Raw genomic sequence first — 13856 nt, forward strand, 5'->3', positions numbered from 1 at the left:
GCAGTGGTGGCATCCCCACCCCTGGAGAGGTTTCAAAGCCATCTAGCTGTGGTGCTGAGGGACACTGTTTGGTGGTGACCTGGCAGTGCTGGGTTAACAGTTGGACTCAAAGCTCTCAGAGGTCTTTTCCAACCCTAATGATTTTATGCTGCTGTTGGTAGTGAGGTTTACTTCACCAGGGGAGGGTTGCCAGGCCGTGTGGAACAAGCAACCTCAATGGTTAGATGCAGCTTCCTCTTCAACGCTGCATTTAGGTTTATTTTGAAGTTGTGTTCACGGAAAAGAAGAAGAAATGTCCAAACAATATGCAAAACAAGACATTTATTCTTAGAAAAGCAGTCAGGTTTATGTACAGTGAGCCACAGAGGAGGAGGAAAATCACATGCTGCCACCTTCAGGATCCATCCAAGGTGCCTTCTTTGACGATGACTCGTGCAAGGTTTCGTGCAAGAGCAAGCCTCAGCATCTCCACTTTGGTGTTCTCAATGTCATCATCCTGAAAGCAAGCAGAGTCTGGGTTAGGCTGATAGACCCACTCATGAGCTGGGTTTTGGAAAGGAAAGGTCATTAAGAGAGACACTATGAGTAGATTTACCTGTTCCAGGGCTGAGAACAAAAGCTACATTGCCTGCTTTTAACAGAATACATCTGATTTGAAGAGACCTTATAGATCATGCAGTCCAACCTTTGACCCAGCACTGAGGGGTCAAACACTACACCATGTCCCTAAGTACCAGGTCCACACACTGCTTGAACACCCCCAGGGATGGTGACTCCACCACTGCCCATTCCAATCTTTGATAACCCTTTCAGTGAAGAAATATTCCCTAATATCCAGCCTAAACCTCCCCTGGCAAAGCTTGTAACCATTTCCTCTGGTCCTGCCACTTGCCATCAAGGAGAAGAGTCTGCCCCCTCCTCATTCCAACCTCCCTTCAGGTAGCTGTAGAGAGATCAGCCCAAGGCAGCACTACTCAGCCTTTTCTTTTCCTGGCAGCTGCAGCAGTTTGCCTGTGTAGCAAATGGCTCCTTGTTCTGCACCTGAACGCCCCAGAGCTTGAGCTGTTAGTTGGCAGCCTCTCAGCTCCTCACTGCCTCTGTCATTTGCAATTATTTCTCTTGGAAAAGCAGCAGAATTCAATCCAGATCAGTGAGGAGTGGAAGTCCCTCCTGTGCTGAGTTTGCCTCCACTGAAACCTCTCTCGTTGATGCCTCATTTGGCTGCCCTTAAAAAGTACCAGCACATAGCAGCCTCAGCAGCTTGGGCTCCCTCCCTCTTTTCTGCCCTCACAGAGGAATAGGATTTGGAGCTTGCTTTCCCCAACCCTCCTCACAGCCCCACCAATTCACTGTCCAGTTGTCCTCAAAGCAGGAGCTACCTGGAATTTCTGCTGCTGTGCCTTCCCTGCTGTCAGGTCTTCCAGGCATCGCATCAGCTCGTAAGTCTGCTCCGCTGAGAACACCACCTGGGGAAGTGACAGTGCAAGGGACCGAGGTGAGGGATATCACCCTGCCCCAGGTAACACAGCTCAGAGAGGGGGAATGCTCTCACACCCCCACAGATCCAGCCTCACCCTTCACATCACAGCGTCAAAGGATAATTCAGGCCGAGAGGGCTCTAGTGCCACCTCCTGCCCGCACCAAGCAGGGTCAGCTATGAGCTCAGAGGAGGTGCTCTGAGCTTCATCCAGACATGGAGCTGCAACTTTGAAGTTGCCATTTTTGGGATGGATCTTAGAGCAAAAATTTGGCTTAGAAGAAGGGAGCACATCAGAAAAATCTCCAAGGCAAACAGCAGAAGGGACTGGATGCAAGTGTGTGCTTAAATCATCAGCATACAGGAATTCTGCTGCTCTTTGCTAGGTGAGAGTTGAATATCCTGTCCTGGATGTCCTGTGTGCTCCCACTGGCAGGACACTGGGACAGCCACACAGTTCTGAAACTGCCACCAAAAGTCCTTTTGCACTGGCAGTGCAAGTCCTGCCCTGGGGGCAGACAGGGCCTCACCTCTTTGAGATACCTCGCCAAGAATTAAAGAAAGGCTGTGTGGGGCTGTTTGTGCTGTGTGCTCACCTCTTTCTGCTCCAGCAGGGGAAGGGCATCTGTCAGCAGGGTCATCCAGAAGGTGCAAGGAGCAATGTGAGCTGTCATCAGCATCAGAAGCAACCTGGCAGCCTCGGAGAAGCGCTTCTCCCCGTACAGCCGGTGGAACTCCCGGTACTTGCCTGCACACAGGTGGTGGTGGTGGAGGGCAAAAGGTGTCAGTGTCTGTCAGACCTGGGCTGCTGGATGTCAGGAGGCTGTGGATGCCTCCTTCCTGGGGCTGTTCAAGGCCAGGTTGGATCAGGCCTTGGGCAGCTGAGTCTACTTGAGAGGTGTCCCCGCCCATGGCAGGGGGTTGCAGTAGATGATCCTGAGATCCCATCCAACCTAACCCTTCTATGATTCTCTACAAAAAGCAGGAAGGGAGGTGATTTCTCTATAACCACAGCTACACTACAGAGCTCTGGGGCTGATGCAAGGGTCACTGGTTGATGCTGGGCATAGAGAGAGAAATGAGGGATCACCAATTGGGTAACTCACAGTTGGCTTCTGGGCTTAATTCAGGCTAAAGTTTAAATGAAGGAAATATAGTTCCAGCTTTGCAAGCCTGCACTCAGTGGGAACAGATCAAATTCAGGATCACCCTCAGTATAATGCTGGTGTCAGCCAGAAGTGAGTCCAATTACCAGCAGCTATTCCAGATTTCTCTTAGATTTTGGCCCTGGTAATGGGGCTTGCTAACTGCCCCAGTTCCAGAGAAAGGTGCATTTTAGCTCCATTTCCTGTCTCAGACCATTAATCAAAGGCCAGAGCAGCTGCAGCCAGCTGGGGAGGTTACCACAGCCCACACATGTGCCAGCCAGAAGGAAGCTGTGGTATGTGCAGGAATCAAGCTAGAGGCCTCCACTGTTGCTTTGGCACAGCTGCTCTGGTGAAGGTGTAGGAGAGATCTGTTCTTTGAGTAAGCTTTGAAGGCACTGGAGAACTTCACAAAGTTAGTAAAATCACCACACTGCCAAAATAACTTAAACCAGTGGGTTACTTTTCCAAGGAAGACCTCTAAGGTCTTCCAAATAGTGTTTGCTAATATTTCAAAGTCTGGAAAAAAGACTAAGAAAGGGGAAGCCTCCACGAGTCAGAATTCAGGACTCTCCCGTACCACGCAGTGCAGAACAAGTGCCTGCTGTGAGTGCAGTCCCCTGGGAGCAAGCAGACTGCAGCCCAAAATCACCTTCAGTCACTTGTTTTCCCTTCATCACTAAAGCAGGGCCTAGCCAGATGGAGGAAGAGACAGATCCAAGTGATTCTGTGGAGTTAACTAGGTTCTAAATGACAGCAGAATGCAAACCCTGGACGCTTCTCACCAAGAAACGTTAGGCGGTCGCTAAGCAGCATGGATGGTCCCAAATTATCAATGAGGTCCAAGTCAGAGAAGCAGCCTCTTTCACAATAGTCCTTAAGGAATCTAGGGAGAAAAGTAAAGCATAATCAAAGCTCAGAGGGGGCAACACTGTCCTCATTCATTCTGCACCTCCTAATCCCTTCCCAGAAAACTCTGCTGTACGACTGAGTTCCATCTTCCATCAGCCTCCTGCGAGGGTTTCAGAAGCCATCAAACCATTTCCTGGGAGTGGCCAGTGACCTGGGGTAATGGGTGCTGAACCAGACACTTCAGCCAGCTCTTTAGTTTTGTGATAGCTGTGATCCATTCTTTAGAAGGAGTAGGTGAAGGAAGGAGCACAGGAAGCTGAGGCTTGGTGGATGCATAAATAACACTCCCAGATCACAAGGAAAGCTCCATTTTTCTGCTGTGTGGCAAAAGAAAAACCCCACCCAGTTGGTAAGCAGCAGGAACAACAACAATTCTAAGAGCTTTTCATCTCTTTTTGTCACAGCCTTCATTATGCTGCTCTGAGAAACAAAAAAAGCTGCTTTCTGTGATGTTTTCTTTCACCTTCTGTTGAAAGAAATCTAATGATTTCCACCACTTCAAAGAGCAAATGGAAAAACAGAACCAAACCAGCAATACCCAAACCAGCAATCTCCTGCTGCTCATGTTTTACACTGCTGAGGATGGGGTACTGCCTGGCCACCTACCCAGGGGGTGATTTCACAATGATACTCCAGCTCTGCACAGGGTTTGGTACCTGCCTGTTTCCAATTAGCCAAAGAAAAAAAGACAGAGATGGACTGCTAGAGATTAGAAAGCACCAGAAAAGGTGCTGTAGATGTTGCCTAGGCCTAAGCTAAGGTTAGCATCCTCTTAACTGTGTACCAACCTTCCCATCCCTGTAAGGTCAGATAGTGTGACAATCCTATGCAAAACCAGGGATACAATAAACCTTCCCTTTTTTGTTACATATTTTGTCATTGCAGCTTGAGATTCCCTTCCACTGACTTGTCTGGACACTGCATGGTGCACTAGACTGGTTAAAGCTGAATGAAGCACAGAAGGGGATTATCCCCCAGCCAGCTCAGTTCCCTGGCTCACTGTGCCGCCCAGCAAACAGCAAGTGAAAGGGCAGAGCATAAGACGGAGATGTTGTCGAGAGAAATGTTTAGCAAAGCAAGGTCAAGGAGGACTGGACTGTTAGATGAAGCCAATCTGTTGTACATCTACACTTCATGGAGTGCAGAAAATAAACAGGGTGGTGCAGATGAGAGGAGCCAAGGATGTCCTTTTCTAGTCCAGAAGCAGACGCTTGGTCTGCAGGAAAGACAATCCCCCCCTCTGCAGCGGGACCTATCCTGGTCCATTGCAGAGCAGCTGCCTTCTCCCCTTCTCCCCACCCCAGCACAGCAGCAGCCCCCTGAGAGCTGCTGGCTGACTCACCGATCAGATATCAGTGTAGCAAAAGCTGCATCCTTGGCTCTGATGCTCCAGGAGAGGGCCGAGCCCAGGCGGTTGTTGCGCAGAGCCTTCATGGCCATGATTTTACAGATGCTGCGGACTTCAGAGAAGACAGAGGAGAGGGGGGACAGGATTAGTTTCAGCAGTTTCACTTCTATCACTAGAAAACAATGAGATGTAAACAAAAGGAAAAAATCAATCACCTTGCTCATGCATCTGCCTCTGTTCACAGATCCTCAGCACTTTGAGGGCCTTCTGCTCCGTGTTAAGGGGGATCCGCTCAATGTGCAGCTCCAGATACACTCTGCCATACTCTGGGCAGTGGTCAAAGTAATCTACCCCCAGCTGCCACAAGCTGAGAGAGGAAAAAAAACCATCAAGCATTCCAGTCAGAAACCTTAAATACAAGAGGAAAACCACAAGGAGAGTCTGAGTCTGCACTGATAACAGCTCTGATTAACTTGGGATTCAGACTTTGGCTTTTACTTGCTGCCTATTGCACAGCTTTGGAATACCTGCAGCTCACAAGTGCTCTGGTGCCAATTACTCTGCGCCTGGAGAAGAGAAGGCTCCAGGGAGACCTTAGAGCTGCATTATGGTATCTGAAGAGACTTACAGGAAGGCTGGGGAAGGACTGTTTAAAAGGGCTTGGATTGAAACAATGAGGGGCAATGGTTTGGAAGTGGGGCAGGGTTGGACATAAGAAGGAAGGGTTTAGGTTGGATCTAAGATGGAAGTTCTGCACAATGAAAGTGGTGAAATACTGGAACAGGTTGCCCAGAGACATGGTTGAGGCCCCATCCCTGTAAACATTCATGGTCAAATCATGGGGCACTGAGCAGCCTGATCTGGTTGGAGATGTTCCTGCTGACTGCAAGGGGTTTGGACAAGATGACCTTTGAGAGGCCCTCCCAGCCTGATGCATTCTGTGTGAAAGCAGCCAGAGTGGCAGGAGCGATTCTGCACTGGTCAGTATGTTTGATGGGCTCTAATAGCTAGCTTCTGTCTTTGGTTCAGGAAAGGAGATGTGCTGGTGTTATATGATCCTTAGGGACATCTTTGCTGAAATTCCAACAGTGGCTTTAAGAAGTTTTTCCTTTTTTTCCACTTCATTAATGTGTGGTTTTTGGCTTTGGCTGTCTCAGTGTTAGTCTGTCCTCTGAGTTAAGCAGTTTCTACCTGTGATGGGAGAAGAGTCCTGAGGCATACTCCAGCAGAAGGAATTCACGCATGTTTGAACCAAAACTGGGGAGGAAGAGAGCAAAGAAGGCATTATTCTGTGCACCTCCCTGGAAAAGAAGAGCCTGATTTTATTTCACAAGCCCTTTTAATTTATGCAGCATGTTTTCTCATGGGCTGTCTTCCTAAGCTTAGTACCTCGGGCCTAAGCATGCAGGTCAGCTTCCTCTGCCTGCCCAACTACTTACAGCACTCAATAACTGAACGTGCTTTAAGAAACATCAGGGGAATGCAGAGAGCAAAATTCAGTTGCTCAGAGTTGAATTTATTCAGAAAATAGGTACAGAAACTCTTTTTTAGCTGAGCCTCTTACCATTCTCAATAACCACAAACATTTGGGCCCTTGATTATATTTCAGATTCAAATATGTTTTCAAAAGCAATTCCCAACTGTACTGAGGCACTGCTGAACACCATGGCAAACTCATCAGGTCAGCAAGTGCTTCTCAGCACATCTGGGCTGCCTGTAACTTCAGGCACCTGCAGCCCCTTTATTCTCCATCTTCTCTCTAGGCCCAAGATGCTCCTTTTGAAACCAAACTCCTCGTGCTGCTTCCATCCTCCCTGCTGCTGGGTGTCTGAATAATTAATGCCAATAAACACTTACTAGAGATTGTGAGACTGCAGGAGTTTACAGTGATCCAGCAGGTCAGTCAGATGAGCCACAAACCACCAGTTGCTCAGGGCGATGCTGGATTTGAAGCAAGCAAAAGAAAGCAAAGAACTGAGCCTACCACTGCCAAGGGATGTGTCAGGTTTTCCACAGCCATTTCTCACCAACACAGAAGCTGTAATGTCTGGCTGCAATGTCCCAGGCCTAATGGAATACTTTTGATTGCTGCCTGCTTCACTTCTGTTTGTTTAATGCTTCAGAAGGCTGAGCAGGTGGGGTGTACCCATATCCCCCCCTACCCCAGCTGCTACTGGAGGGCATGCACACAGAAGCAAGGGTAAAACCAGAGAATCAAAAGCCTGAAAACTCAACCTGCATTCCTTGATCACTTGGTGGATCTCAAATTCAAAGGCTGCCATTAAAATCATGTCTAGAGGCTCAGGGCTGCTTTCTCCACCCAGGAACAGGTCCATGCTAGACTGTGGAATGAGATTGCAAGACAAGATAAATGCAGAAGCTGTGAGATGGTAAAAGGAAGACATTTGTTTGGATAGAGCAGCCTCATTTAGGTTATTTTATGGGAAATGATCAAGTCATAGAGACTGAACACATTAACAGAAAAGATTTGTCCTTCTTTTAGCATAAGGAAACTGGGAAGACAGGAACAAGGGAGGTGGTGGAGTCACTGTCCCTGGAGGCGTTCAAAAAAGGATTGGATGTGGCACTTGCAGCCATGGTTTAGTTGTCAGGAGGTGTTAGGTAATAGGTTGGACTTGATGATTTCTGAGGTCTTTTCCAACCTGTTTGATTCTATGATTCTAAAACTGGTGACACCAGACACTGAAGAGACCAGGTCTTAAACAATTATTTGTCAGCTCTATCAGCCTCCCTCTTTAGGGAAGTCTTCCCTCTCTAGGAAAGATCTCACAGGTTTGCAGTTGCTGTAAGGTAACCCAAAAGTTACCCAGCCCTCCCCAAAGTTCTCCTTTCAGTACAGCAAGCCTTGTGTGCAAGAAATGATGGAGAATGTACAAATGATTGTCCTCCTTGCCTGTGCATAAAAGCGCAGCTCCATGGGCTTCACGGTGGGGTGGGAATAGAGGAGTCGTGTAACCAAGAAGTGGTACCAAGTGGTCATGAGCTCCTTCTTCTCCAGTATGGCATCCTCATCTCCCAGCAGGACCTAACAGGAGGAAAACAGGGAGTAATTCTGCAAGTTGAGCACAGCTGCACTGCAACTCCTCACAGGCACTACTCCCGTTCTGCAAAAGATCCTCCTCAGAGCCTTGTTTACTCATCAGCCTTAATGGCCTTGGACACAAAGAGAAGATGATCTGCCCAGGCTTGCAAAGACTGTTGCAAAACAAAGAACACAGTCCAGAAGACTGGCTTGACATTTCTTGATTCAATGAAGGGATCATCAAGCCTGTTGAAGTTATTTATAGCTACACAGGGCTCCTGAAATAACAAGGGCGGATCAAATACTTGTTCGGTTTCCTTCCTTCCCAGCAGCAACACACCTTGCAGATGGATTCCATGTGGGAATTGGAAGCAAAAGTTCCATCCTGTAGGTACCGCTGGCATTCTTCATGCCAGTGCTGCCATTTCAGCTCCATCTCGGTCAGTGTTTGGGTGTTGCCAAGCTGGACAGAGACAAGATACATAAAATAAACACCAAGTCAAATCACAACAGGTGCCTGTGCTGAACTATTCATGCTCCAAGGCTAAACACAAGGCTGCTAACACCTTTTTCCTTGCCCTACAGTTGCACCTGAAGTGTCTTTCCTTACCCATCAGAGGACCTTAAGAGTGTCCCATGAAAGATAACCCTGCTGCAGCTGCAGTTTTCCCTCCACAAGGAGACTGCTGCAAAAGGAACCTCTGCTGGCAAAGTCTTCAGAAAATACTCTCTACAAGAGATCAATTCTCCACAGGAACTGGTTCAGCAGCTGGATAATGTATCCTGCTGCAAAAATGATCCTCCTAAGTGTGTTGGTTTGTCACCTCACAGGTTTTTGGTCTGTATGGTTGGCTCTTTTGGACAATTCAAGAACAAAAATATTATTTCTGTAAATGGTTGAGACTGAGGTGTTTCAGTGGTCAACAAGCTGCAGTGTTACAGGAGCCACAGCAGAGATGAAACAGACTGGACTAACGCTGCCATGCCTCTGATCTCTATTCCCCATGGAACCATGTGAAAATAGTCCACTTTGTACATACACTGGGCACAGGCATCTTCTTCATCAAGTCATCCAAGATTCTGTACATGTTCAGTGAGGTGGGATCAGCACTGGCTTCTTTGGAGAGCAAGTGCCGTGCCTCATCCATTCGGCCTTGCAGGACGAAGATATCCACCTGCAAAAGCCACCCGTGAGCACCACGCTGTGCAAGGACACCAAATCCCCAAGAAGATTATCAGAGAGGAAGCTGAACTCGTGATTTGGGCAAGTTAAGTGGAGCTAGAATGCTTAAACCGTGTTTTGACCCTCTGTGGAGCACGAAAGCGAAAGGATCAGGGTGGGAACGAAGGGTGGGATGATCCTCAGAATGGCTTCACTTTGAGACCTGTATAGGCAGGGTTTGAGATGCAGTTTAGCATTGAGTGGGGGAGGAGGAAAGCAAAATACACAGGCAGGGATTCTCTTGAAGAATGTCCCAGGTGACTGTACTCACCACGTTCCAGAAGAGCTCATGCTTAGACGGATTTTCGCTGCTCAGAACCTCACGGACCATGTTGTCCACATCACAGACATGAAGTCGAACCCAGTCAAGCAGGCGAAGGAGAAGGGGACCAGCTTTATGCAGAGAAGGTTTCATTCTGTTAGCTCCCAGCCTGCTAGTTCACATACTTCTAACCTTAGTGGCTTGCCAGTCCTTTAGGTCATGTTTAGTGATTGGATTTCTATTTGCCACCCTCAAAACACAAAGGAATGGAGTTCCTTCGGTGCGCACCAGGCTGCTGACGGATCTCTGTGTGGCAGATGTTAGACATTACAGCGGTGGAGCCTGGCAAAGTACCCCAGCCAGCTACTTGCAGAAATAAATGGTGAGTGATTCCAATCACAAATCTTGCAATGCCAAAAGAAGCCAATTGAAGGCTTCTGTTTAATTTATCATTGACTCATCAGCATTAACTGAGTGTGAGGAGGGAATCTGGCACTAGGTAGTTAATCTTTGGAGATTAAGTAATCTCCAATTTGTGGGTCTGAGTTCTGGGACTGTGTGAGTGGTATTTTTGTGTGCACAATCCCATTTCCTTTAAAATGCTGGCTTCAAAACTGGCCTCCTAAAGCAGCTGCATCAAAGAAATGTATAATGTTGCCTGGCATCAACACATTTGCTGCTTCAAGATGTGTTTCTGCTTACAAGTCAAATAAATTTGCAACAACTTTTGATATCCCTCTTCTTTGCTACCTTTCTGTTAAAACAGCAATTTGAACTGCAGTGCTCTACACAAAGGGGAAAAGTGGAAGGCAAATCTAGGAGCTTGACATAATTCAACATGGTAGAAAGCAATTTCCTGAAGCAAAGGAGGTATTAAAAGGCTTGTTGACACTTGTCATCTCTGAACCAGGTTAAATATGACACACATTTTAAACACAAACATGCAAATAAAGAGCCTTTCAGTCTTAACTGATAGTTCAGTGCTCACCTGCAGCTGCTTCAACAAACAGAATCTCACACAGGTTCCAGATCAACTCCATTGCAGAGAGAATAGAAACCTGAAGAGTGAAAAAAGGCAAGGCCATGCTTCAAGTTGTAGTAATTGTTCCAGTTAAGATTTTTAACCACATCAAGGCAGCTGCTGCCCCTAGCAATTGGTTAAGCTCAGTTCTTGCAGACAGGAGATGCAATACTGACATTTCAGAGGTACAAATGAAGGTAGGAACAGAGCACAACTTCTTTACACATATTAAACTGTCTCTGGAAGTGTGATGACAATCTGCCATTAGTAAAAAAATACTAAAGAGCATAGAAAGTTTTATTTTCGGCCTTTTTGCAGTTCTGAGATTCAAGAATACAAACACTAAAGGAGGAAAGAAAGAAAAAAGGAAAAGGCCAATGAAGCAACATTACTGCAGCCCACTGGACAGAATACTGTGAGCAATTTGCTCTTCTCATACAGGAGCTATTTATTCCCCTTTGTTATAAACACATCCACTATACTAAGCCAGACTTAAATCTGAAAAGCCAGTGCCCCATCCCTGGCCTTGATGAATTTCCTAGTCACAGAATCAGTCAGGGTTATCACAGTATCACTAAGGTTGGAAGAGACCTCAAAGATCATTGAGTCCAACCTGTCCACAGACCTCCTGACTAGACCATGGCACCAAGTGCCACGTCCAATCCCCTCTTGAACACCGACCACAAGGATCACATAGTTCCAACCCCCTGCCATGGGCAGGGACACCTCACATTGGATCAGGCTAGCCAGAGCCTCATCCAGCCTGGTCTTAAACACCTCCAGGGATGGGGCCTCAACCACCTCCCTGGACAACCCATTCCAGAGCTTCACCACTCTCACGGTGAAGAACTTCTTCCTCACGTCCAGTCTGAATCTCCCCACCTCCAGCTTCATTCCATTCCCCACTCAGTGATTCATGTTCAGTTTACTGCAGGTTACCTGAGTGCTATACTGGCCATGCAGGGCAGGGTCCCGGGCTGAAACTGGGGGAAGAATGAGGAAAGTCAAAGGGTGACGTATTTCCCTTTCACAGCCCCTTCTGGGCTGACAAAGACAATAATACCTGAGCACTCACCAAGCACAGACTTTACTGAGTACACACACAGCAGAGCTATTTTTTACATAGAACTGTATCACTTTCTTTTTTCCCCTATAAATCCTGTGCAAATCTGCATATCGCTCCAGGGCACAGATGGAAGGGAAGAGCAAAATCTACCACTTTTGGAGGGAAACAAGGTGTTAGTTTGGTCTCAGTTTCCCATAAAGCTGCAACCTCAGATAAGAAATGATTGCAAGTACCCAGAAAATCAATTAAAATACTCTGTGTGGGGGGGGGGGGGGGGGGATAAATAAATCTCTGCCCAGATTTACAAACCAACTTGGAAATCTCCCAGCCAGGAACGGAATCTTGGTAATTCCTGAAATCCATCCATGCTGTTTTACAGCACTTGCATTAACCTACAATTGAGATGCTATTTTCTTAAATCACAAACAGCATTTCCTTTTATTGCAGCAAGAGAAGACACAAACTTACTGGCTGCCTGGTGCATGTCCTCCATGCAGGCCCTTATCACCGATCGGTAGTTTTTACTCACTTGAACCAATCTGCCAAACACAAAAAGGCTTCTGTCAGAGAAAGATGTCTGGAGTTTTAATCTCATGACTATGCTCCACTAAAGCCTTCCAAGTTTCTCTGCAGCAGCAGAAATTCCCAGCACTTGGCTGAATCCAGTGGGAATCAGTGAGGCTGCGTGTGGTGGCTGCAGGCAGGCGGAGGCATTGGTCAGCATGGTTATTGGAAGGATCAGGATTTCCCCCGAACACTCACTGCTTCTGCACTGCTGCTGATTGGCCTGAGTGGTATCGTGCTGTGCACTGGTTGTGCAAGACACACACGTATAGAAAAGTGGCTGTAAAATACTTTTAAATGGAAGCACATGTCTCATAAGGCATGAGTGAGACAACTGGGGTTTTTCAGTCTGGAGAAGAGGAGGCTGAGGGGGCACCTTTTGGCTCTCTACAACTCCCTGAAAGGAGGTTGGAGCCAACTGGAAGTCAGTCTCTTCTTCCCAGTAACAAGTGACAGGACAAGAGAAAACAGCCTCAAGTTGCACCAGGGGAGGTTTAGGTTGGACATGAGGAACAATTTCTTCTCCTAAAAGGGTTGTCAAGCCCTAGAACAGGCTGTCCAGGTCACCATCCCCAGAGGCACGTAGATTAGGCACGGAGGGACAGGACCTGATTTAGTGGTGGGCTTGGCAATACTAGGTTAACAGCTGGACTCGATCTTTTTTCCCGTCCTAAATGATTCTACGATCGCTGCAGCTCTATGCAGCCTGGTCGGTCAATGGCATTTGGCTGGCAGAAGCAGCAGGCAGCGGTTGTCTCTCACCCTCCCACGTCCCATCCACTCACTGCGCTTTCCTCGACTTCCCTGCCTGCTCCTCCTCGCTGCGCTGGAGCCCGATGAAGATCCCGTGCGACTCGTTGAAGAGTTTCCGCAGAGTCTGGATGTAGATGTCCTGATCCTTGCGGACCACGAAGACGCGGGAGGAGCTCGGCCCTCCCTCCCCGGACCCTGCAACACCACGCGCGGTCAGCGCCCCGGGCAGCAGCTCTCGGTCCGGCCCAGACCGGCTTCCCCCCGGGACGGGGACCCACCTCTGCGGCCAAAGAGTGTCTCGCATACCAGCACCTCCGCGGGGCCCCAGGCAAAGCAGAGCTGTCTGGCCGACGGGTCCGCGCCCGGCACCACCTGTGAGGGGATGGCGACCTGTCAGCGGCGCCCGCCGCCCCCGCTCAGCCCCGCTCCCGCCTGCCCGGCCCGGCCCTCCCCGGCCCACACCATCAGCGGCGGCTCCACGTCCAGCTCCTCCATGGCGGCGGCCGCGCTGCTCTCCCGCCTCACCGCCCGCCGGCAACGCGGGGAGGCCCCACCGCGGCTGCCCGCGCCGCTGCCTGCGCTGCCCGCGCCGCTGCCAGCCTCCGCCCGCAGCCCCGGCCGCGCTCCCGGCTCTTCCCTGCCGGCCCGAGCTCCGGCATCGCCCGGCGGATGGGACGCGGCGACTCCCCGCCGCTTCGGGGCAGGCGGTGGCCGCTCGCCCCGGAAGCGCAGCCGGCTCCCAAGGCCCCGCCGGGGCGGGACAGGGCAGGTCGGGACGGGCCGCGCTGTGCGCTCGAAGGGGCTGCTTCGGGTGCCTCGCTGAGGCTGGAGGGCGGGTGAGCCTCCGGCCCGGGCTTGGCCTCCGGAGCCCCGTCAGGCAGCGGCTGCCCTGGGCGGGCTGCTGCTGCCCGGGCTCTGTGAACGGTGGCTCTCGGGCAGACGCCCTCCGAGCAGCTTGGAGCTGCCCCTCCATACCTCGTGCCCGGCTCGCAGGGCCCGAGTCGGAGGAGGCCAGCCCATCTCTGTCTACTTGGTGTTCTTGT

General features: G+C 49.4%; 1 protein-coding gene across 1 annotated transcript; it reads right to left on the reverse strand.

Annotated features, from left to right (window-relative positions):
• Positions 1-291: 291 nt before the first annotated feature.
• On the reverse strand, positions 292-13524 carry NUP85 (nucleoporin 85). Its single transcript, XM_054170587.1, has 19 exons — positions 13276-13524; positions 13092-13185; positions 12846-13008; positions 11965-12035; positions 11370-11413; positions 10398-10467; positions 9419-9540; positions 8966-9100; positions 8266-8388; positions 7797-7928; positions 7118-7224; positions 6740-6823; positions 6074-6139; positions 5098-5249; positions 4877-4994; positions 3408-3508; positions 2074-2225; positions 1380-1466; positions 292-496 (listed from the first exon to the last, which is right to left on the reverse strand). Exons 1-19 carry the CDS (start codon positions 13306-13308, stop codon positions 395-397), a joined length of 1956 nt encoding a protein of 651 aa, XP_054026562.1. The 5' UTR covers positions 13309-13524; the 3' UTR covers positions 292-394.
• Positions 13525-13856: the final 332 nt, after the last annotated feature.

Source organism: Dryobates pubescens, chromosome 20, assembly GCF_014839835.1.
Source record: "Dryobates pubescens isolate bDryPub1 chromosome 20, bDryPub1.pri, whole genome shotgun sequence".
In the NCBI taxonomy this organism is placed as follows: Eukaryota; Metazoa; Chordata; class Aves; order Piciformes; family Picidae; genus Dryobates; species Dryobates pubescens.